At 38.3% G+C, this 23,492-nt stretch overlaps 1 protein-coding gene and 1 pseudogene across 1 annotated transcript; both read right to left on the bottom strand.

The window, feature by feature from the left end:
- The window catches only part of LOC101835845, a 63,860-nt pseudogene extending 59,361 nt beyond the window's left edge, over positions 1-4,499 (bottom strand).
- A 6,870-nt stretch (positions 4,500-11,369) lies between these two features.
- On the bottom strand, positions 11,370-22,940 carry LOC101836443 (flavin-containing monooxygenase 5-like). The gene is made up of 9 exons (XM_005071406.1): positions 22,806-22,940; positions 21,630-21,818; positions 21,058-21,220; positions 18,446-18,588; positions 16,966-17,165; positions 15,720-16,069; positions 13,750-13,822; positions 13,336-13,350; positions 11,370-11,721 (listed from the first exon to the last, which is right to left on the bottom strand). Exons 1-9 carry the CDS (start codon positions 22,938-22,940, stop codon positions 11,370-11,372), a joined length of 1,620 nt encoding a protein of 539 aa, XP_005071463.1.
- Positions 22,941-23,492: the final 552 nt, after the last annotated feature.

Below are 23,492 nucleotides of genomic sequence, written 5' to 3'. Positions count from 1 at the left end.
CATTTCTGCAAAGACTTCCCCTTTGGCAGACTGTAGTCAAACAAGTAACATCTCCGGTGGAGGAAGAAGTGGATAGTTGTGCTAGGACATTCCCTAGGGAGCGGAACAGAGGTCAGCTGTAAAGGCTCTCTCCAGGAGAGGAGCAGGATTGCTATATCCTGCAGCGAGACCATCCTCAACCTCACCCCAGGTTCAGGTAGCCTGGCTTCCCGATAAGTCAGGACACCTCTCCCTCCAGGTCTGAGCAGTCCTATTGTGGCTCAAACCTCCAGAGCTGTCCTACTGGGGCTCTAGGTAGCCTGGCTTCCCGATAAGTCAGGATATCTTTGCAGCTCCAGTGTTGTAACACTCACACTCTCTTACACCAGTAACTTAGCACCTTTTCAGTTCACTTACTGTTTGGCACAGGTCTTTCTTCCCCTACCGGGGGAAACGTGTTAGGTTCCAGCATGTGAAGGCCTTATTCCCAAAAACATATTCATTGGGAGTTATAAGTTCACCTCCATGTTCCATGAAAGTTGTGTCATTCTATCTATAATCCACAGTGATGGAGAAATAGTTGAATACAAGGTTCGTAGTAACAACAAAAGTGAAACGATTTTTTTCACTTATTTACAGATGGACAATTCCATATAAGTAGTACAAGGTCACACAACCCAAAATGTACCTATGAGAACTAGCTCTGCTCCCTACTTCGAGTCATTTAACTGAAATCTTGAAGAAGGCTGCAGCTTTTTGATGAACACACAACCACTGTCTTGCAAGGTCATAATCACAGAGATTTATGATGCATGTCTTATATTAAATACACAAAGTCTGGTGTGAGTCAGTAGACCACAGAATGGATGATTACATACCATGTGGGCAGAAAGCATCTGGAGTTTTGAAAACTCACTTGTTCTTGGTGACTATCTTGAATTAATATGAAATACTAATTTTGAATGACAGAAAGTGACCTCCCATGCTCTTTAGAAGTCAGCAGCATTTGTAGCCGAGAGGGCTGCTTGTTTTTTCTTCCTCTTTACATTCTTAATTAGTGAGATCCTATGAAGCTGCTTAGCTATTCCTTTGTAAGTCAGCAGAGTACCTTTATTCATAGCCATGCATATTGTTCTCTGTAAAATCACATCCACTATGAACACTTGGGAATTTCCTGTAGCTTTAATTTCAGTTTTTAAGTGCTTATCTCCTTAGTGTAGCCACATGTAGATAACTCTGGTAATTGACTCTAGTCTGTTATCTTTCACAGTTCATTCATTATGTAGAAGAATATCACTCTTTAGGTATTTTACTATTATTTCCTTCATATAACCAAGAAGAAAATAATGCATAATTGCCTTCCTCAGCTTTCAGACAAAACAAGAACACCAGAGAGAAAGTCTAGACTCACATGTTCTCTGCAGATATCAAGTTTACACAAGGAGCAGAATCAGGATATGGCACCAAATCTGTTCAGAGACACAACTGATCTTGCTTACCACATCTGTTCCAGAATTTCCAAAGCCAATCATGACCACTCTCTTCTCCACAAAATTGTCTTGGTGCTTGTAAAAAGTATGGGGACAATTGCATTCCTAAAGTTTAAATTCATAATATGTAGATCCCCTTCTTTGTCCTTGGCCATTTATTGCTAACATCACAAAATAAGATTATCCAAGGAAGGAAATATTCATTAGCAGCAACTCTGGCTAAGTTCAGAATCAAGGCAGATGAATGCTTCTTTTAAAATGACCAATTTTAAATTTTCCCAATGTGATCCTCACATAGCAAGAGGAGGCCATGGCTTTTCATTTCTCTGTGTTTCTGTATGTGCAGCTATTCATCATTCTCCGTGACTCTGACTATGCACTTAACAAATAAGTGAGACCCTTTCCATATACAACAAGAGCTGTTGTTCAAAAGAAACTGAATGCAAACCACTTATACAACTTTGTAATAGTCACATAAGATAGGTAAAATGATACTTTCTATTGTTATTTGTGTGTGTGTGTATGTGTGTGTGTGGTGTGTGTGTGCATGCATGCATGAGTGCACACTTGTGATTGTGAATATGTGCACATGAGTGCAGCTGCCTGGGAAGTTCAGAAAATTGAGTTGGATTCCTTAAGAACTGGAGTTACAGCAGTTGCAAGCTACCTGACATGGGTGCTGGGAACCAAACTTGAGTCCTCTAGAAGAGCAGAAAGTAATCTTAATGCCAAGTCATCTCTCCATCCCCAGTCTCAACAACATTTCTTATTCAAACATAATCTAAAATATTAATACATAATCAACATACAAAAGCATTGATGAGCTATTTTATACATTTTATTGTACAGTCTGTGAAACCATGTGCTTATTTTACATTGAATGTATGTCTCAGTTTGTCAGATGTATTTCTTTTAAAACTTAAGAAATGTCCTTTGCATGTATATTATTGTTTCCAGCTTAGTGTTTTTATGGGATTCCTGAGTGTGCTAAATAGTGGGTCTCTATTTCCTGTGCTTTCCTCTCGGGCTCGTTTTCTTCCATTTGTTTTATTGAATTCTGATGTGTTAGCTTTTGTTTTATCTTATACTTTTATTTTATTTTAAATTATTCCTTAGATGCCTGTTTGTTTGCTAACAGAAAAGGAGTGGATCTGGATTGGAGGGGCATTGGGAAGGAACAGTGAAGAGTAGAGGGAGCGGGGAAACCATAATCAAGATATATTACATGAGAAAAATCTTCTGTTTTTAATAAAATGAAATAAATTAGAAAATGGCTCATTTATTTTTATTTTATGTGTACAGGTATTTTGCCTTTCATGTATGTGCAAGGCAATGTGTGCACCACATGTGTGCATTGCTGTGGAGGCCAGAAAAGAGTGTTACACCCCAGTGTACTAGATTCACATGCAGCTGTGAGCCGCTGCTCTGTTGGTGGCAAGAACTGGACCCAAGTTTTCTGGAAGAGCAACCAATGTTCTCACTGCCAAGTCATCTCTCCAGGCCTTGTGAGAGTTGTATCTCTGGTGCTCAATAATAATAATACATGCCCAGGAGCTATTCTATTAAATCCTGTAAGGTTTGAATATTAGAATCTTTTTATTTATTAATTGTTTTCATAAAACACCCATTTATATTCTTCTTTGTGACTGAATAAAGCTGCATAACACCTTTATTTATCAACCCACCTATTGACCAACAACAAGGCTGACTTCATAACTTGGCCACTGTGAAAGAATCTGGTCATTTTAAATGTCTTTGTGCTTTTCTCATTTTCCCCCAGTTGTCACATCTAGAAATTCACTCTAGCTATCTCATTTTCTTTTGTAGTACATTATATTGGACACATCACATCTTCTGCAGTTAGATTGTGAAGCACGAGGGGGACATCACATTCTCTGTGAGTCTGCATCATAGTGCTAAGGGACAGGATGGGACTCAATGACAGGAATGTGCTCAGTTCTTCCAGGACTAAGTCCTCCATATCTCTATCTTGGTTTGATGGGGGTGGGGTTCCAGATTTACTCCCACCTGAGATAAATATGAGGGCCTTTGCTTCTTGCTTTTCTGTCTTCTACACTATGTTCATAATTCATGTGGAAGAGTAAATGGCCCCTCTGGAGGACAACATGCAGACTCTGGTAACTATGACAGGAGTTATAGCAATCCTGGGATTGTACCCTCCTTCCTAAACTCTTTATTCTGTCCTGGAATGCTGGTCACCCATGTCTCCAATATGATATGGTCTCTGAGAAATTCATTCTCCTAGTCAACTTCCAGTCTAGACTTGTGGAAGAAGAAATAGGAATTCTATTTAGGTTGACGAGTAAGTTATATTCTCTAACACAGCTTGAATGGGAAGCCTTGTACTTTGGGCAACATGCCTACAATGTTTTAGTTCCTGGTTTCCTCTGATGGTTTTTCCTCACATGTAAGAATAAGTAAGTGATTTTCTAATTGATCTTCACCAACCCCACATCTGAAAAAGGACTGATGTCCAAAATATACAAAGAACTCAAGAGACTAGAAATCAAAATACCGAATAAGCCCATGAAAAAATTGGATACAGATTTAAACAGGGAATTCTCAATAGAAGAAACTCAAATGGTCAAAAGACATTTAAGGAATTGCTCAACATCCTTAGCCATCAGGGAAATGCAAATCAAAATGACTCTGAGTGTGACAATTGTGTAGCGTGGTCTTTTGTGGGGTCCCTAGCAGTGGGACCAGGACCTGTTCCTAATGCATGACTTTTGGAACCTATTCCCTATGGTGGGATGACTTACCAAGCCTTGACGCAGGGGAGCTTGGTCCTGCCTCAGCTTGATGTGCCATGCTTTGTTGATTCCCATGGGAGGTCTTACCCCATCTAAGTGGAGACAGAGGAGGAGTGGATGGGCAGAGGGAAAAGGGGGAGAAGAAGCAGGAGGAGAGGAGGGAGAGGAAACTGTGGTTGTAAAGTAAAATAAATAAAAAATGATGAAAAGAAAAAAGAATCAGGGAAACATACGTTTAGATTTTAAGTACCTCCATGTTCAAAATAATTGCATACAATCCATTCTTTCATTTCTCAAAATTTAGATTCTATGTTTATTTCAAAATGGTGTTTATAATTCACTTAATCTCATAATAAGTACACTTATACTATTCAAACTTTCATATCCATTTACCATCTAGACTGTTAATAGTTATGAACTACTAACAAATTCAGGAAATTTGTTTATTCCCTTTTTCTATTTACAATTCACTTTTGACTGCTAATTTTACAAAAATCATGAAATAGATAACTAAAAAAAGGAGCAAAATTACAAGTCCTACCAAGAAGTTATCTAGTATACTACACATGGATTTAAACTGTTGGTTTTTGAATATGCTTATGTGTGTATCCATGCATAGATACCCACAAAGCTTTAATATGTCAATGTATTGTGCTACCTAATTTTCAGTGAAAATATTGTAAATATATTTCTATTTATATGGAGGCTTTCAGGAAATATTTGGTAAATTAATTGGTGAATTTTAATAGCTATAGGATTTTCAATCATGTAATATTCTTTTCTGGTTTAGAATATTTTTGCTTGCCACTATTGCAAAGAAACAAAGGTTATCTTACTTTTCAAAAGTTCTTTTCTGGTTACAAAAGTTCTTTTACTTTACTTTCTTTCTATGAAAATCGAGCTGCTTAATATCCAGGTTATGGGACATAATTGCCTCTATTGGATAGTGCCTAGAAGGTAGTACTTGTTCGGTACAGGGGAATCAGCATTTTAATGAGTACTTGGAAATTTCTACTGTATAAAAAATACAATGAAAATGTGATAGTTGGAGGGAGAGGGCATATCTATTAAATTATTGTTCAATTATTAGTGGTTCCTACCTAGTTTTATGCAGTGTTATTTCATTTTCTCTAGTTTCTGACTTTCCCTATATTTTAATGTCACATCCCTGTGGAATTTTGGTTCCAGAGGCACAGTGTATTATGAGAAATAAGATTTAAATCTTCCCAGGAATTTTGTGTACACTGAGAGGACAAAACCAGTATAGTGAAGATATGACTCACGACACCACATGAGTGTTATGAATATAATTAGTTTTTTCTGAATATAAAATTTGCATTTTTCAGGTTATAGGGAAGGGCATTTAAGGTAGCCTCTCCACTATTGGTTAGATTGTCAGTTGGTGTCATCCTTGTAGGCCTCTGGACATCTCACTAGTACCAGATCTCTCTTCAGACCTATAATGGCTCCCTCTATTATGGTATTTCTTATCCTTCTCTCCTCTGTTATTCCTACGACTCAACTTTCCTGCTCCCCCATGTCCTCCTTTCTCCTCCTCTTGACCCCCTCTCTTTCTCCCAGCTTCCTCATCCCTCACCCTCCTTGGAGAGTTGAGTGGGGACTGGGGAAGAGTTTGGGGGAAGGTTGAAGGGGAGAGGGAGAGGAGGGGAGGGAGCTAGAATTGACATGGGAAGCAAACTTGTTTCTAATTTAAATTAAATTAAAAAATTTGCATTTTTCTATTTATGTTTCAATTCACGACAAAGTATTTAAAATAAAACATCCCAGCATGAATTCTGTCAAGCTGTTTGTCCATAGTGCTGTGAAGGGGGTATAGCTCAGTGGTAGAGCATTTGACTGCATAGTGCCAGGCCCAGGACTGGCATGCTACCCCTGCCTTAAGCTTTAGCTCCTTTAGTGGCTCACAGCTAAATGATCTTGGACTAGTCGCTTGATATGTTAATTAGTCCTGCTCAACACTAATAAAAGAAACAAAACCCAATTATAATGTAACTGTACATGCTCCTTTGGTCAGATACAAATATTCTTTTTTCTCTGTACTTGATACACTTGGTATGTATGCATTTTCAATGAAATAAGTAGGGAGTATTTATGACAATTCGGATATTAATTTATGTAACTAGTCACACGGTTAGAACTGGTATGGACTGATGGATTTAGACAGGCTGGACTTGACTTCACACCAATCTTTTTGCATTTGTCTCCTCAGCGCTGGGTTGACAGGCATGTGCCATCATGCCTGGGTAAATCTGGTCGTTAAAACTACTTTTTGTTATCAAGGTCTTTTCTTTGCCAGAGAAAACATCCTAAGCATTTAAAAATCAGTTTCACACTCAAGACCTAGCCCTTCAATCCTATTCGAAGCTGGTTTGGATGTGTTCAGACATTCATAACTCTCTTGTATTTCTGCAAGTTCCACTCTCATCAAAAAAGGAAGGGTTGTATCAAAGGGCTAAGTGTGTCCATCATTCAAAAAAAACAAAGACTTGATTGTTTTATTGAATAAACTGTTCCTGCTTTGGAAGAACTGTTAATTCAAAGAGAAGTGGCAGACTGACAGAGTTCAGTTGTTAGAGATACTGACAGAAGCATGGTCTCTGGCATGAGTAAATCCAAGAATGTCCCTATGATTTTGGCTAGAGGATGGCATTTATAAGGTGTTCAGAACAAAAGCAAACAAGCTTGAATGTATCCATTTTATATCATGCCAATGTCAAAGTGTCAGGTACATTCCCAGCACCACAATCAATTAATAAAACTCTGCATACCACAGCTTACAGTCTGTCTGCTGGGTAACCATGTAGGGACAACTGACTAGGTTACTCAAGGGTGATGGGACGATCACAGTGGTTATAGTCAAGATGGCTGCTAAGCTGAGTCGATGCTTGTAACTAATTCCTAAAATCTTACAGTGTCAACACAATCCACCCTGGACTTGGAAGGGGTTTTACCTTTGTGTAGCAGTGTTCTGTGAGACCATTTGTCAGCAGAGTCCACATCAACAGTAGAGGCTCATACACCAAAACAGACAAACGACACTAATGCAAGGGAAAATATTGAACTTTATTTTCTCACGAGTATGGTAACCAAATCAATGGTCAATATTTTTCCCTTAGAAGTAACAAGATCAGACAAGGAATTAATTTGAGTTTAATAGGTTCTAGAGAAAGCAGTATGAGAATCTATATATGTATGTGAAACTAGATGTTTAGTAGGGATTTGTAAAGGTAGATCTACACCATCCCACAAGATGCTATTGGCAGCATTGTCAATATGCTTGCATTAAGTGAAGCTAGTTCATTGAGAGGAAAATCTCTATTTTACTGCACCTCCAAATGTCCTTTCCTCTTGTTTTTTTTGGGGGGGACTGAGTTCACTCAGAGGTATTTCTGCGCATCTTCTCTATAAAACAAGATGAATATTTTCTAAGGTGTTCCTATCATTTTAACCTCTTGAACTCCATCATTCTGAGCATCCCAAAAGGTGCCTACCATCTTCCTTCTTGAACTATGACCTGAAACTGAGCACGCCCACAAATGTGCTCATTCCTAACAGGCTTTCCTGTAAGAATACATATTAGTCCTCCAAATAAACTCCAACACTTCTTTTGTCTGAGGAGGTTGTTACCCCAGAGAGATCGCTTGGCTCTCCTTCCCTGCTGCAGTGGATAGATCCCTTTCCATTCTTTTATTTCTTGGATGTACCTCTTTTGGCTGTGCATGTACTGAGATGTGAATTCATGGTCTGTGATTAAAAATACAGCCATAGCCATCAGATGGAGCAACCAACCATCTGCCAACAAGGTAGGGTCCCTGGGTGACTCCCCCCAAGTGATCATTAAAATAATATTTAGATCAACTGTGGACCTACCAGATATTTTCTTCACCCTACTCAGGACATAAACTATGGCTACACAGCTAGACTCCAAGAGGACAGATGGAAACTAAGTGAGAAGGGTCACAGACTCCTCACACTGGGACGAGAACTCACAGAACAATCTGGGGTAGGCATACCACTTGTGTACCGATCTAACTGTCTCATCTTTTGACTGCTTACAAAGGGAAAAACGCCAGCACTGTCCTTGCTCTAACTGTGGCTATACAGGGTCTGGACTATCCACAGTTTGGATGTGCATGGTATCAGTGACAAGTGTGCTCAGCCACTCATATGTGATGATTGTGTCAGCCACATGATTCTGCCATGGTTTATCAAGTGTTTAGACTCATTCCTGGGTGGTGGGTCCTTGTCACCGTCAATATGTCATGGATAGATACACCTGCATCACACTTACCTCAAGACTTTTGACAGTGGTGATTTCAATGGATTTCTTGATAGGACTGATGAGATCAGTAGATCACATTTTGCTTGCCGCAGTGACATCCACAGTATATGCACTTAACGTGCGGTCCAATCTTAAGAACAACTGACTACTGTCATGGATCTTATGACACTCGTAGTCAACTGACTGTTCTGATTCCTTTCCACTCCAGAACAGTGTAAGTGACAGATTATACTGGGAGGGTTTGAGCACATGGGTTATCAGGGGTTTGAGTATTCTTTCTTTCTGAAGGTGGGTGTCAGTTGGGAGGCCTGGGAAGTCTATGGAACCTCTTGTATTTATCCCTAGTGCATGAATGGGCTTTGGGAGCCCATTCCCTATGGAAGGATACTCTGCAGGCCTAGATACATAAGGAAGGGCCTAGGTCCCGCTCCAAATGATGTGTCAGACCTTGATGATGCCTCATGGGAGGCTTCACTCTCCCTGGGGAATAGATAGAGGGTGGATGGGGGGCCGGTGGGGGACATGGGAAGATGGGAGGGAGAGGGAACTGGGATTGATATGTAAAATAAGATAGTTTTTAATTTAAATAAAAATTTATTTAAAAAAGAAAGAGCTTTTTGTAAAGTTCTAATTAGTACAGCTTAAAATAGAAGATTATCTGTGATTTGATATTGGGTGTGGCTTGGCTTCTGATTTTCAAAGAGGGGCTAATGAGTAAGACCATTCATGGAGGGGAAGAAGAAAGTTTTGACTTGCATTAAAATTTTGTTCTAAATCTAAGAGTAACACCTTATGCTTCACTATACTTAATACAAGGGTTGATGTTGATACAGGCCCTATGTCAGAGGTCCAATGCAGAAGCTGTTTATTGTGACTCTAAGGAATGATAAGAGTTTGGACAGAGAACTCTCAGTTCATTTTTCCCCCTCAGTACATTGTAGACTGTGGCAGTTTGCCTAGGCTGGGTAGATTAGTAGATTAGATTACTGTAGCTCAGTAAAATGATTCGTCACAAAAGGTATATGTGGCTTCAAGATTATTGCCTTGAAATCCTTAACTACAGACATTCATAATGCAACACAGGCAAGAAGAAAGTCTGAGCTCACACTTCTCTGATTCCCAGTGTGAATTCAATGACAGACGTGTATGTAAACAGAATTTGACAATCCGGTATGCAGTCCTTTCTCCTACTGCCATAAGCCAGGTGCCTGGAACTTCTACCAGCCCTGAATTTATGATGTGACTGAGGCTTCACCAGACAAAAGTCTATCCTAGTGCTGCTGGTGACTCACACAACCTGTATCCCTGGAGCTTTCTTCCCAGCTTGCAAGTAATTCCACTAGAGTCTCTTTTCTCCAAATATTGTTTATGGTCTTTATAGCTAGCCACGGGGTGGGGCCTAGTGAGTGCCATTCTTTTCAGGAGCTTCCTAAGCCTTACAAGTTTCAATATCTTCAGTGTTAGGAGCTTCTCGCAGCAGCCCCTCCGCTCCCTCCAGGAAGGAATGTTTTAGGAAGGGCTAATGAATGATGGGGACCTGTTTCATAGTGAATGGTCTCCTGCAATCTCAATGTTCCAGAGCATCAAGACCAAGGCTGTCACAGAAGATGTTTTCATTACAGCATGCGGTCATTGATTAGAAGAATCTCCCATAGAAACTTCTCCCTCATTTTAGTACATAAATCATTGCAGAAACTGAGTTTTTAAAGTTATTATTTTATTTTGAAACTCTCAGGTTTACAAAAGAACTGAAAAGATTAGTGCTATGTATAGCCGCACAACTTTCAACCAGCCATTGTCAGTCTCTCATGTGCAGATAAACTTACATATCTATTGCAAATAAAATATATGCATCATAAGCATATTCTACTGTGTAAACATAACATTATTATACCAAACAATGTTATCACTAATTCAATATTAGTATATCTTAAAATTCCCTCATTTGTATTAGAATTCTCATTCAGTGTTCACATACTTTCATTTGATCGTTTGGAATGGAGCCAAGACTTATTGGGAATGTTGACCTTTCTTCATCTCCTCAGGTTGTTCTTCAATTTCATTCAAGCTGAACATTCTGGCAACAATACTCGACAGTGATATCAACAATTATAGGGCATTGAATCAGGAGCTGCAACATATCATGTTGACCTGTAGCATTCTTACAAATAGAGCTGTTTGATTATGTGATAAGCTGATGAATTCCATATTTTTCTATTGAAGAATCTTTCTCAAAAGGGCCCAGTGTCTAGCACTGGCTTACAAGCCCAGAGTGTGATAGTAAAAAGAATGAACATGATGCTGTTTCAGACTACAATACACATTGTGATCCGGTCTTAAAACTAACAATCAACCAATTAACCAACCAACAGATGGAAACAGCTTTAATTTTCTGGGGGATCAGAATGGGGAAGATGATTTGAGGCCATAGATGCTACTTTTAATGTTTATTCCTGATTACATAGTCTCTCTGTCCCTTAATTAAATAAGGTTTATTACCTTTTTGTTAAATAAGGCTTATTCTTGGTTAAATAGTCTCTCTTGTTTTTTATTAAGTCAAATTCATCCCACTTTTAATTATTATTCAAGGTCATGTTATATATAAACTTCTCAAATTACTTTTGGAATAAAATGGAAACAAACTGTTCTTTTTCAAACCTCTCCTCATAAAGTCATTATTGAAATTATTCGTTCTAATTTTGAAAATCTGTTTGTGAACTATTCTAATAAGCATGTTTCCCCATATATTTAATAGATTCTAAGATATACAATTTAAATAATAGTTTACTCTCTAGCTTCATAAATATCTATGTCAATATGAGGTTAATGACTTGTGATATGCATGATAGCTAACATGGAAATGAAGAAAAAAGTAACAACGCAGGTACTTTTGACCCAGAGAAGAAAAGAGAGGGAGGTCTGGGAGGGCTTGAGCACACGGGTTCGCAGGGGTTTGAGCATTCTTTCTCTCTGAGTGAGGATGGCTGCTCGAGCCCCAGCCCATTTCCCTGGCCCCTGGAGACGGTACTGGTATGGGGTGCAAGGTCCCCAGAAAATTTCTTTGGCTAGCTTTGCATCCCAGAGGAAGAGAGAGAGCAGGTTGGGTTTGACACCCAACTCTGAAGCAATTTCATCCATGTAGTCGATGAACTGTACTCGACCAGCGTCTCTGAGGCTTTTCATATATCTGGGGGAGAATGGAAACGTAAGAATCAGATTTCAGTCTCTGTTGTTCCCCAAGTTTCCAGTAGAGCTGGCTTCTATTGGCTTGTTGGTTCCACTGTTTTACACTCATTAAATCTTAATTTCATATATTTGCCTCAACTCCCTTAGCATGCTATAGTCTCTTAATACATGATGTAAATCCTTGAGGGCTTTAAAGGTCCTGAGTGCTCAGTAAAGTGACTGACATGTATACAAAGAAAACGTTGAAAGACTGGATGAAGTCTTTTATCTGTATTCCTCTTCTAGATACAGAATCCAGTTCCATGATATGAATTAAATTAGCAAGGAATATATAAGTCACAATGTATGAATCTCTTTTGCTCACTTAAAGTGCCCAAGCTACAAAAGCTATCTTTTCCATATACTAATTCTGTGCACAAATTCTTCCTTTGAATATTCCTAGATAATCACAAGTTACCATTTTTAGAGGACCAAGTACTTGAAAATTAAAAGCTTCTCTGAAAGCAGGCACAGCGGCACATACTTGTAGTTCCAGGACTAGGGAGGCTGAGGAAGGAGAATCACTATGAGTTCAAGGTCAGCCTGGGCTACATAGTAAGTTCAAGGCTATATTAGGCTATAAAATGAGTTTCTATATCCAAACTAAATAAGAAACCACTTTGTTGAATCATTCTTGGGTAAAAGAGACACAAAAAAGAAAGTGTCACAATTTGAAAAGTATCAAAACTTTTCAAAATATCAGGAGGAGGTAATTTTTCATCATTTAGGATAATTATACTAACAAAGTGAATTTAAAGTGGCCAAATAAGTTAGAAAGATATGTCCACTGGTGCAATAGCAGCAAGACTGTTGTGGGGTTACCCAATCACCCTCTGATTAGTTCTGCTCCACAGGAAGAAATTCATGCATCATACTATAATCCCAGCAAAAACTCCATGACCGAAGAGTTTTGAGGCATTAGGATAGAATGTACTATTCTATAGTTAGATTTGTGTGACTCCATACTGCCTTCTAAATATTTATGTTTGCATTCATAAACAAATACTGCTACCCTCAGCTTTAATTGGATAGTTTCTCTTTGTAACAGGTGGTGATGAATTCAGGGACTCGTGATGTTGAGAATGAATGATGGCCGAGTGCTCAGCCCCAAACAGGGCATTTGTATCATCTCCTCTAAGGTTAGGAGAATATTAAGGAAGAGGGGATGGAAAGAATGTAAAACCAGAAGATGAAGAAAAGGGCTACAAAATGCTGTCTTCTGGATATCACAAATCCTTCTATGTTCTGTCATTTTAATTTCTTTAAAATTATACAGGTTACGTAAGTGCCTTTTCATGCAAGTATATAATGCTCTTTGGCCTTCTGGCCTCACTACCCTTTACTTTATTTCCTCATAGCAGTGTTAGTCTCCTTAGCCACCCAGATTGTTTTGTCACTGTTTTCACATTATCAGCACGGGTGAGTTTGTGTATCTGTAATGTCTAGGACTCATAAATGACAGACAAGTGCAATACAATGACTTTTTCATTTATCTTCATATTCCTGCAAATGATATAACTTATTCTTGTTTATGGCTAAAATCTTCATTGTGGGTATAATGCACATTTTTTTCCTATCCCTCTGGACACCTGCATTGTTTCTCTAACCTGGTTACTGTGAATAGGGAATGTAATAAATACTGAAATTATATGTTGGCCTGAAGACTTTGGGTAAATACTGAGAAGTAGTATATCTGGTAGGTCTATGTTAGGGTGTTTTTGAACATCTATTCTTATTTCTATAGTGGGAAATAAGAATTGTATTCTATTCTTTTTGTAGACTTGGTGTTCTGTGGTTTTTTAATATGTCATGTCAGATTTATGCTCCACAGTCAGACCCATGTTTAAAGAAAAACTTAACATGATATTACCGAACTAAGATGATCTTACTAGGGCTCATGTAGGTGTAAACTATAAAAACATCAAATATCCCTCTGTGAACAGGTTTTGTTTATTTTAACAAAAATTAAATTTCTTACTCTTTGGGCACTTTTTGTTTCTTTCTGTTGATGTCAGCCATCATGTCTCTCTTTGAGGGCAACTCTTTCAGTCCTGAGAAAACAAGACATAGACATTGGAGGATTGACATGAGGACCGAGGACATAAGAAAACAAAAGGATGGTTTGAAATAGAATAGAATCATCATGTCTCCATACAATTCCTAATCAAAGCCTTGTGTTTAAAGAAATCCAAAGGAAGAGAATTTCCATCAACATGCCCAGTGTGCCAGTCAGGGAATTCAGCTTTTCCTTTAAGATAAATAGATGTTTAAACTTCTTCTAGTTTAAATGTACATTTAGCATCCCTGAATACCGTGAATACCCTTAACATGTCTTGTAGTCTTCCAAAGATCCCCAAACTATATTGGGATGTAACTCAAAGTTTCTCTTATCCAAACTTTGCTTAGCATTGAGCTTACATCCCAAGCACATTTTTTTCTGTCTTTTGAGTTAATAATATCTCTTAGTTTTCATTCTGCATCCTGAAAGTATACACTGATGGAAAATGCTCCCAAACTGCAATAACTGCATTTTGAAAGGAGAGTAAGCTATTACAAATGGAAATTCTGTATGTGTAAATATGTCAGGGACAAGGAAGACACAACAAGCAGAATGCTAACTAACACTAGAGTGGCAGGACAAAGGGTGATAGGCACACTGCTTGTAAATCATCTGCCTGGCTGCTTCACCTGTTGTCACATATCTGTTAGTATCTGCAAAAATATGGCCTACACACAAGTACCCTCCATTATTTCAAAATACATTTCAAACATGAGCGTGCAAAGTAGGAAAGGAGCAGAATTGGAGAAAGGTCATGTAGGGCTTTCAATTACTATTGTACACACGTGTACACCTTGGGAAGCATCAATTATTCTTCTACACATATACCAAATGGGAATGTGCACATGCAGGCTTATCTAGACATTACTGTTTATAATAATTCTAAGTGAACAGTAATACAAAAAGTTGTAGATATATGTGTACATACATTCATATATCGAATGGGAAGGAATATGGGGTGCTGTATGTTAAGTGAAGAGAATGACTGTAATGAGGATTCAGTTCACAGTATTGTAAGAGAAAGAAGCCAGACACCAGATAGTGCATAGTCTCTCAGCACTCCTCCTCCAGTTCTTTCGTATTGCTATGTTCTACTACCCCCTTACTGTATTTTTACTTGTGTTGCAAGATCATAGGTTCCCATTTAGCTTATTCATGCACTCTTCATTTTGGTCAATCATTCCCCCTCCCACTTTTTCCCTTCCCCATATCACTCCACTATCTGCTTTATCTGCTTGAACTTTACATCCCCAATATTCGCATAAGCTATATTTCCATTTGTATAAAGGGAGAATATAAAATGACTTCACTGCATTTCTGATATGTGTCCTATGTGGTCTGTCCCTTGTTTGTTTTCCAACCTTAGTCAATTTATGTTTCCATAAAACTTTACCCTAAGTTAATTTTCCGCTGAAAAGCAGCAAATGAATAGGCAGTTGCATTAAAATATAACCTCATTACAATTTTTTGGTTTTGTGTTTTTTATTATTTGGGTGTTTTAATTTTTAGTAGAATTCTTTTAAAGTGAGACATCACCCTTAAGAAGAACCCAAAGTAGTTTCCTTCTTTCATTACATTATTATTATTATTATTATTATTATTATTATTATTGGTTTTTCAAGACAGGGTTTCTCTGTGTATCTCTGGCTGTCCTGGAACTCAATCTGTAGATCAGGCTGGTCTAAAATTCACAGAGATCCACCACCAGCTTCTGCCTCCTGAGTGCTGGGATTAAAGGCATGTATCACCACCTCCTGACTGTAGCAGTTTATTTTTAATGGTGAAATTTCAGATAATGGGAGAGATCAGCAGAATAGAAGGCCTCTGAGTGACTCTTAAATCGAAGAGCATTTGGAACATATTGCACTCATGGGAAGATCAATACATACCGGCGAACACACGCACAACCCATCGGCTTTGGAGCTCTGATGTAGGGATGATGGCTCCAACTGGCTGTATGATGCCAATGAAAGCTAAAGTTGGCTTCTCTAATGCAGGAGGGAAGACATATTTAAACATGGAGTGTTGGCTGTCCAGAATTGTGGAGTCATCGTTCAAGAAAGGGAAGGACAATGTGTAGCCTGTGGCAAAGATGACAACATCTGTGCTCTCTTCAGTTCCATCCTCAAAGATGACTGATGTCGAGGTGAACTCCTTCACGTTTGGTTTTATCTGCACTTTTCCAATAATGATACGATTTGGCAGGTCATCACTTAAAACTGTTCGGTGGCCAAAAATTCTGTATATCAAGAGATGAATATACAGCTTCTTAAAATATTCAGTACAAGCTGGATGGTGGTGGTGCATGTCTTTAATCCTAGCACTTGGGAGGCAGAGACAGAGGATCTCTGTGAGTTCGAGACCAGCCTTGTCTACAAGAGTTAGTTCCAGGACAGCTTTCAAAGCCACAGAGAAACCCTCGAACTTTCCCCTTCCCCCCAAAAAGAATAGAAGTTTAGTCTCAATAATTAAACAGTTAGGTAGTAGTCATTACTATTTTTGTAACTTATAAAGAATAAGATTGTAACTGCAATCCATATATTAAAGGTGACATACAGATTACTCAGAAACTGGTATACACCTGAAAATGATATCCTAGGCATCACAATATACTTAGCTGATCTCATATTGCTAAGAATTAATCACAGGGCTTAAATCTTTTACTTTGTAACTGCGTGTTCACTGCTGGGAAAGACAAAGTATGAATAAGATGTAACTAGCTAGATATAAGCATTTGGCTTGCTGTATAATGATGTGGGGTAAAGGTCAATGACGTCAAGGGAGTGGGAAAGCAGAAGAGAAACTAAAGAGTTAGTGATTCTTGGAAAATGACTAAAGAGAAATGATTGAAACTGCTCGCGCTTGAATGCATTAGACCTTGTCTAAATAAAGATGGCCTGAGCTACTCGGGGTCATCAGTTTGAAAGACGACGGTGGTCAGACTCTTTGTTTTGCTGTCTTCACACATCTGTCCTGCGGCAGAAGAATCTCACTGGAGCTGGACCCCGGCATTCCCCATAAAAAGAAATGCCATGACGAATTAAAAGAATCATTTATCCCATTCATGTCCTTATAGATTTAGTGGACTAGTCCAATAGCTTAAAGATATTGTCTGTTTAAAATTCCAAACTTTACCCGTGTTGAGGCAGCAGTCCATAATTGGCATGGTTAAACCTCAAGTTTAACTTTTTCTCTATACGTCTGTTGATCAGGCACTCGGGGTAGAACTTTTGAACAGTTTTATTATAACGAGTGAAGAGTGAGGCATCCATAGGGTTCCCATGTTCCCAAACCCGGTTCCATATCCACGCCCCTCGTCTTGTGCTGAGGAAAACCTTCAAGAGAGAAGTGGTTTCCTGGTTAGTATTTAGCTGCAAATCACTCTGGCCTTAGATCTTTGGAGTATTGTTTTTTTTTTTTTTTAATTGTCAAGGGAATGGAATTAACTTCTTGTATTGTATTGTCCACTTAGGCAGCTTCTTTTTCCTGTCCCTACTTTATAAAGAGATCCAATTACTGGAAGTCATTTCAGTTAATTTAATGTTTGTCATGGGCCTCCTCTCCTTGTGATGTTTGCTCCAGCTATGTTTGATGTCTGGAGTATCTGAGATCCCAAAATATGGGGAAAACTCAACAACAACACAATAGGTTTTCATGTCGAGTGTTAGTTTATATTCAGATCCCATGTAAGCTCTTTCAGATGATATTTCAAAGTGATGGAGAAACATGTGACTAAAATGCTTTGGATCAAAACAAGTCAGATACAGAAAATCACACTGGGATTTTCTCACTTTTACAACTGAAAAATTACAAACAAAATGTTTCTTGTGCAAAAGAAGGGAGCATACATTTTGATAAATATTTTGTTCTATTTTGTGTTATTTAACAAGACCTTCAAAGAAAGTTTTTTATCGATGTTGCAATCACTTGAGTAATGCCATTGTCACACAGATCTGTGTCTCTTGTATCTCAGAATCATGACATGATTAACTTATTTTGCAAAAAAGTATTCAGTATTGGAAATCTTGTGCTTTTCTATAAAGTATGAATCAAAATAAAAAGTTAATTTTGAATTGCATGAATTATACTCCATGCTCAGCAGCTCTCACACAGAGGAAGGACTGCTCATCTTCCTTTCCCTACTTTTTATTTGCTTTTGTCAATGGGGTCCATGGGATTTTTCCCTTTTTTTAACACCTTCACACACAGATCAACTATATAATTTAAATACTCAGATTTGTGTATATTGGTTGCTTTTTAAACTTCATTTCCAAGTGAAAACAATGCCTTCTTTTTGAAATGTCCCATTTAGCTACCTGAAACTATTTCTGAGTTACTGGATTCTGGTTTAAAGTGTTGCATCCACAACTCCAGTGCATTATGTGCTTGGAGTATTGTCACTTTGGAATTCTTTATTCTCTCATTCGTATTTGATCAGAAGAAAAACATGCCCTTGCAGTCTAAATGTGAACATCACTGCTAAAGTCAGAGAAAGTCTAGACTCATGTTCTCTGCAGATATCAAGATTACACCCAAGAGCAGAATCAGGGTGTGAAACCAAATCTGCAGATATCAAGTTTACACCCAGGAGCAGAATCAGGGTATTGCACCAAACCTGTTCAGCGACACGACTGATCTCGCTTGCCACATCTGCTCCAGAGTTCCCAATGCCAACCACAACCACTCTCTTCCCCTCAAAGCTGCCTGGGTGCTTGTACTCCCAGCTGTGGAGATATCTGCCTTGGAAGTTGGTGATTCCTGTGAAGGAAGAGTCAAATCCCACAAGTCACAAGCAGAAGTGGAAAACACTGGTTGGTAAATTTCATTCCTAAACTTGAAGTTCATGTTACTTAATTCTCTTCCTTGTACTTGGACTTTATGACACTATTATAGAATATTCTCATCCAAGGAACAGAATATTTAACAGCAGTGGTTATATGGCTAAAACCAAAATCAGAGAGTATTTTTTTAAAGGAAACAGTAAAAATATAGTCATTTAAGATTTACGCGATGTGTTAACCCCTTGTCACTTTATAATTTTATTGTGTTTTTCTAATTTTCTGTTCAGAGATATGAGACTGTTTCTTCACTTTTAATAACTCTTTGAAAATTCAAAAATTTGTAAAGATGCTTATTAATGTACATCAATGTTGTTCAAAAGCAACCGTATGCCAACCACATATGCAGTTTTAAACTTCCCAGAAGCCCAGAAGTGCTGAGAATGATAGTAATTTTAGTTCCATATGTTATTTAACCCAAGATACTCTGAGATGCTAGTATATATTTAATGTAAGTTTATTAATGAGATCCTTTGTATGCTTCTACTGTGTTTTCTAAGCGTGGTGAATATTTTACAAAAGAAACATCTTAATTTTATATCCTTCACTTATCAAATGGTCATCAGTGACATCTGGCTAGTGGCCACTCTTTTTAACAGCATAAGCTTGGCATATTAGAAGTTTTAAGTCATTCTGGAAAAATTGTATTTCAAAAATATAATTGCCATAAATTACAAAGTTTCATGATGTATAATCTGCCATTCATTGAGTATGCCAAAGACTTGTAAAATATATCCAAATTTTTATTCTCCCCCCTAAATCATACTTCTATTGTTTTATTAAGTCTTTACCATCATTATCTCTTAATGGACTGTGTAAAGTCTTTCTTATTGATGTTCCTGACTCAACCATTTTCCTCTATCAATCAATGTTCCACACAACTGCAAGACTGACCTTTATAAAGTGCAAACTTGAATACATACTTGTTTCTCCTATATGCATGTGCATACATACATGCATAATCACACACACACACACACACACACACACACACACACAGAAAGAGAGAGAGAAATGCTTTTCCATTGACTCTTACATGCTTCTCCTAACCTATGCACTGCAAGTATGTGCTAATTCCTGATCTGTCCCCCATAATACCACATCTACTGCTTTTTACACATTGCTTCCTCTTCCATGAAAGTTTCTTTCAGATCTTGTTTGTCAAAGAACTCTGACTTTCAGTTCAATCTTTATTTATATTGCTAGATCTTCCCTGACTGTTCTATGAACTTATGACATGCTCTGTTGTATCCCCTCTGCATAAACACCTTCATCCAATGCCTATGATAGGATAGGCATTAAGAATACTGAAAGAGACTACTGGCAAAGGGGGACATTTTGGGGGTGAGGTAGAAACCTAATGCAAGGGAAACTCCCAGGATATACATGTATGACCCCAGATAAGACTCCTAACAATAAGGGATATCTATATCTATATCTATATCTATCTATCTATCTATCTATCTATCTATCTATCTATCTATCTATATCCTGAACTGGACATCCCCTGTCCAACCACATAACTTTCTACCTACAGTCTCTCCTTCCTACTGAATGTGCAGGGGTAAGGATGACACAGAGATTGTGGGGATGAACAACCAAGGACTGGTCCAGAGTGACACCTATGCCACCAGAGTGAACCCACCCCTGACAGTGTCTGGAGTGCCAGAATAGAGGCTGGATAACCCAGAGACCTAGGATAAAACTAAATGTGGCTGGAAGAAAATGTCAACGTGATGATACCTAACAATATTCTGCTATACTCATAGATTGGTGCCTAACCCAAGTGTCATCAGAAAGGCCAGCAACTGATGGGAACAGATGCAGAGACCCACAGACAGACATTAGGAGAACCTCAGGGAATCCTATGCAAGAGAAGGAGGAAGGACATCACCAGAAACCCCACAGAAGCAACTAACCCGGGTCATAGGGCTCACAGAGACTGAACTGACAACCAGGGAGCCTGCATGGGACTGACCTAGGCCCTATGCATATGTTACAATTGTGTATCCTGGTCTTCTTGTGGGACTCCTAGCAATGGGAGCAGGAGCTGTCTCTGACTCTTGCCCAAGTTTGGAACCCTATTCCTCATACTGGGTTGCCTTGTCCAGCCTTAATATGTGGGGAGGTGCCTAGTTTTACTGCAACTTGATATGCTATGTTTTGTTGATATCCACGGGAGGCCTGCCCTTTTTTGAATAGAAATGGAGGAGTGAATAGTATGTGTGTGTGTGTGGGGGGGTGGTAGAGGAGAGGTGGGGGAAGGGACTGGGAGAAGAGGAATAAAGTTAACTGTGGTCAGGATGTAAAGAGTAATTAACGAATTAATTAATTGATTAAAAAGCAATAGAATCCTAAGAGTCTACTCTCACACACACCAGAGAAATACCTGCAAAATCTTGTAAAGGAAAATGCTTCTCCGAGTAGCGACCACTGCAGACCATTATGCCATCAAAGACGTAAGTTTTCTGCACCTCATCAGCTTCCACCACAACGTCCCACTGGCCAGAGGATGAGAAATCAGGGCGCTTCCTTATACTGCACACCTTTGTCTAGGAAACAAGGAACAAAGCCTAGTTCTAAGACATTCTTATGAATTTTTACTGTAGAATTTTATGTTTAAGTAGGTAAAATAGCTCTGTGCACAGTTCCTGGGTGGTTAGGAGTTCTGTGCATGTAAAGTTCCTAAAATGACCATTTCCCAGATGTTATGGCTTCTTACAGCACAGATGCATTGATTTTTTATTTCCTATGACATATATTTTTACTTTATAAAATTAGCTAAAAGTTGGAATTCAGGTTCCAGCTGGGACAGTGCTAAGACAAATATATCTTCACTAATCATGAAAATGGTGGAGACATGGATGGGAAATGCAGACTGAAACTCCATCCCAGCTGGCTCTGGCTGTACAGATTTACCTTGACCAATGAGCAGGCAGTGTGTGGGGTTTCACTTCTTACCTGGAGCTGGATGTGTTTCATGAGCCCGAAGTGCTTGGCGTACATCCTGAGGTACTCCATCATTTTCAAGTTGTGCATGTAGTTGGGGAAATGGTCAGGGAAGGGATAGTCGCTGAAGGCTGTCATCTCCTTGGATGTATTGCAGGTCAAAGACTTGTATATCCCAGCCCTTCCGATTTCTGGTGTCTCCTAAAGGAAAAAAATAAAACAACCCTTGGCTTCCAGAATGTGTTAGGGATGACCAAAACTGTGGTGTTTGGTATACTTTTCTTTGAAAAGTAATGATTTGGTTTTCAGGTTTTGTGATAGTAGTTCAGCAGGATGAGGGTGTTAGGCTCATTTACTGATGCGTGTTCTCTTGCTATAATTCTATTTATAGTGACTAACTCTGTGGTAGCAATAATTATTTTACAACAGGAAATAGATGACAGGCTCCAAGAATGCATACAAACCGAGACAAGATTAGAAAAATAACTCAAAGTAGGTTTGAAAGGGAGACTCCCAATGGGTAAAATCTGTCTCACAATGGAAGGGATTTTGTTTAAGAGAATGTAATAGAGATAAAATGCTTATATGATTTGGGATGAAATAAGTTATGCAACTATGTGGTATATTAAAATATAAAGAAATAATAATGGCAATAATTAGATAGATGTGGTGAATTCATAAGAAAAGCTTTTAGTGGCCATGTGTTGTGCTTCACTAAGACACATTAAAGTTGAGATTTCCCTTCCACACTTGTAACTTCTGGAGACACTATGAGATAGACTCCTTTAAGTTATTATACAGAACTCTGCAAGGAAGCATACCTTTTTTGGTAGAGACATGTTTTTCCCATAATCAATTAACAACACAAAACTTCATACAGGGTGATTGATGATATGGAAGAAAATGCCACAACTAGTAGCAAGTTTGCTAGAGGAAAAATGTTTTTGCATGATCTTTGAGTTTCAACACTCTTACGCAAAATTTGCATATCAATAGTCTAAGTGTTATGAAACTGAATAGGATCATGCTTATTCCACAAGGAATCTCAAATTTATTTAAATATTTATCACTCATTTGGAAACTACACTTAAGAAATAATGTATGCTATCAGTTTTATTTCTTAGTTGAACAAAAACAACTCTCATACATATAGACAATGCCATACTCTGAAAATATTTATAAAATTACCTCATATCTCCACAGTCCTCCAATGTCACTGTTCTTTTCAAAACATGTAGGTTCTAGTCCCTCCTCCAAACAGCACTTAATGGCACCTAGTCCGCTGACTCCAGCGCCAATCACTGCAATTTTTTTTACAGCCATGATCTCTTGAATTAAGAAGAATTATTTCAGTGTGCTTTTGAGCAACAAAGCCAGGGCTCACTGTTATGTCAGTGTCCCACCCCCTTCATTTTAGCATTGATGTATTTTTGGGCCATAACTTTAACTGCCTGCATTATACCTTATGTTATCTTAGCATATATATTCTATTTTAATTATATATTATGTAACTAATTTTCTCCATTTCAGAACACCATGTACCCACATAGTCAAACAATACTTTAAGAAGATAGAAAATCTTCTTAAAATATACATTTCTACTGAACGTAGAGAGATTTTTTTCTTGTCATTACTCCCTAAACACAATAGTCTAAAATCCATTTAGAGAAGTTGGTGGGTATTAGCAGTAATGCAGACAAAATTTAAAGTTTTTGGGAGTCTGTGGATTGACTGTAAGCACATGTGATGCTATGCACATTGGAAGTGAGCCCCTGAAGATTCTGATGTCTGAAGGGAATCCTAGAGCCAATCACCTGCATGTGCAAGGCATGACTGTGTGATCATTTTAAATAGAACATTTGGTCAAAACAAGAT

This window comes from Mesocricetus auratus, unplaced genomic scaffold (genome assembly GCF_017639785.1).
Source record: "Mesocricetus auratus isolate SY011 unplaced genomic scaffold, BCM_Maur_2.0 Super-Scaffold_100676, whole genome shotgun sequence".
NCBI lineage: Eukaryota > Metazoa > Chordata > Mammalia > Rodentia > Cricetidae > Mesocricetus > Mesocricetus auratus.
This window is presented reverse-complemented; position numbering and strand designations above follow the sequence as displayed.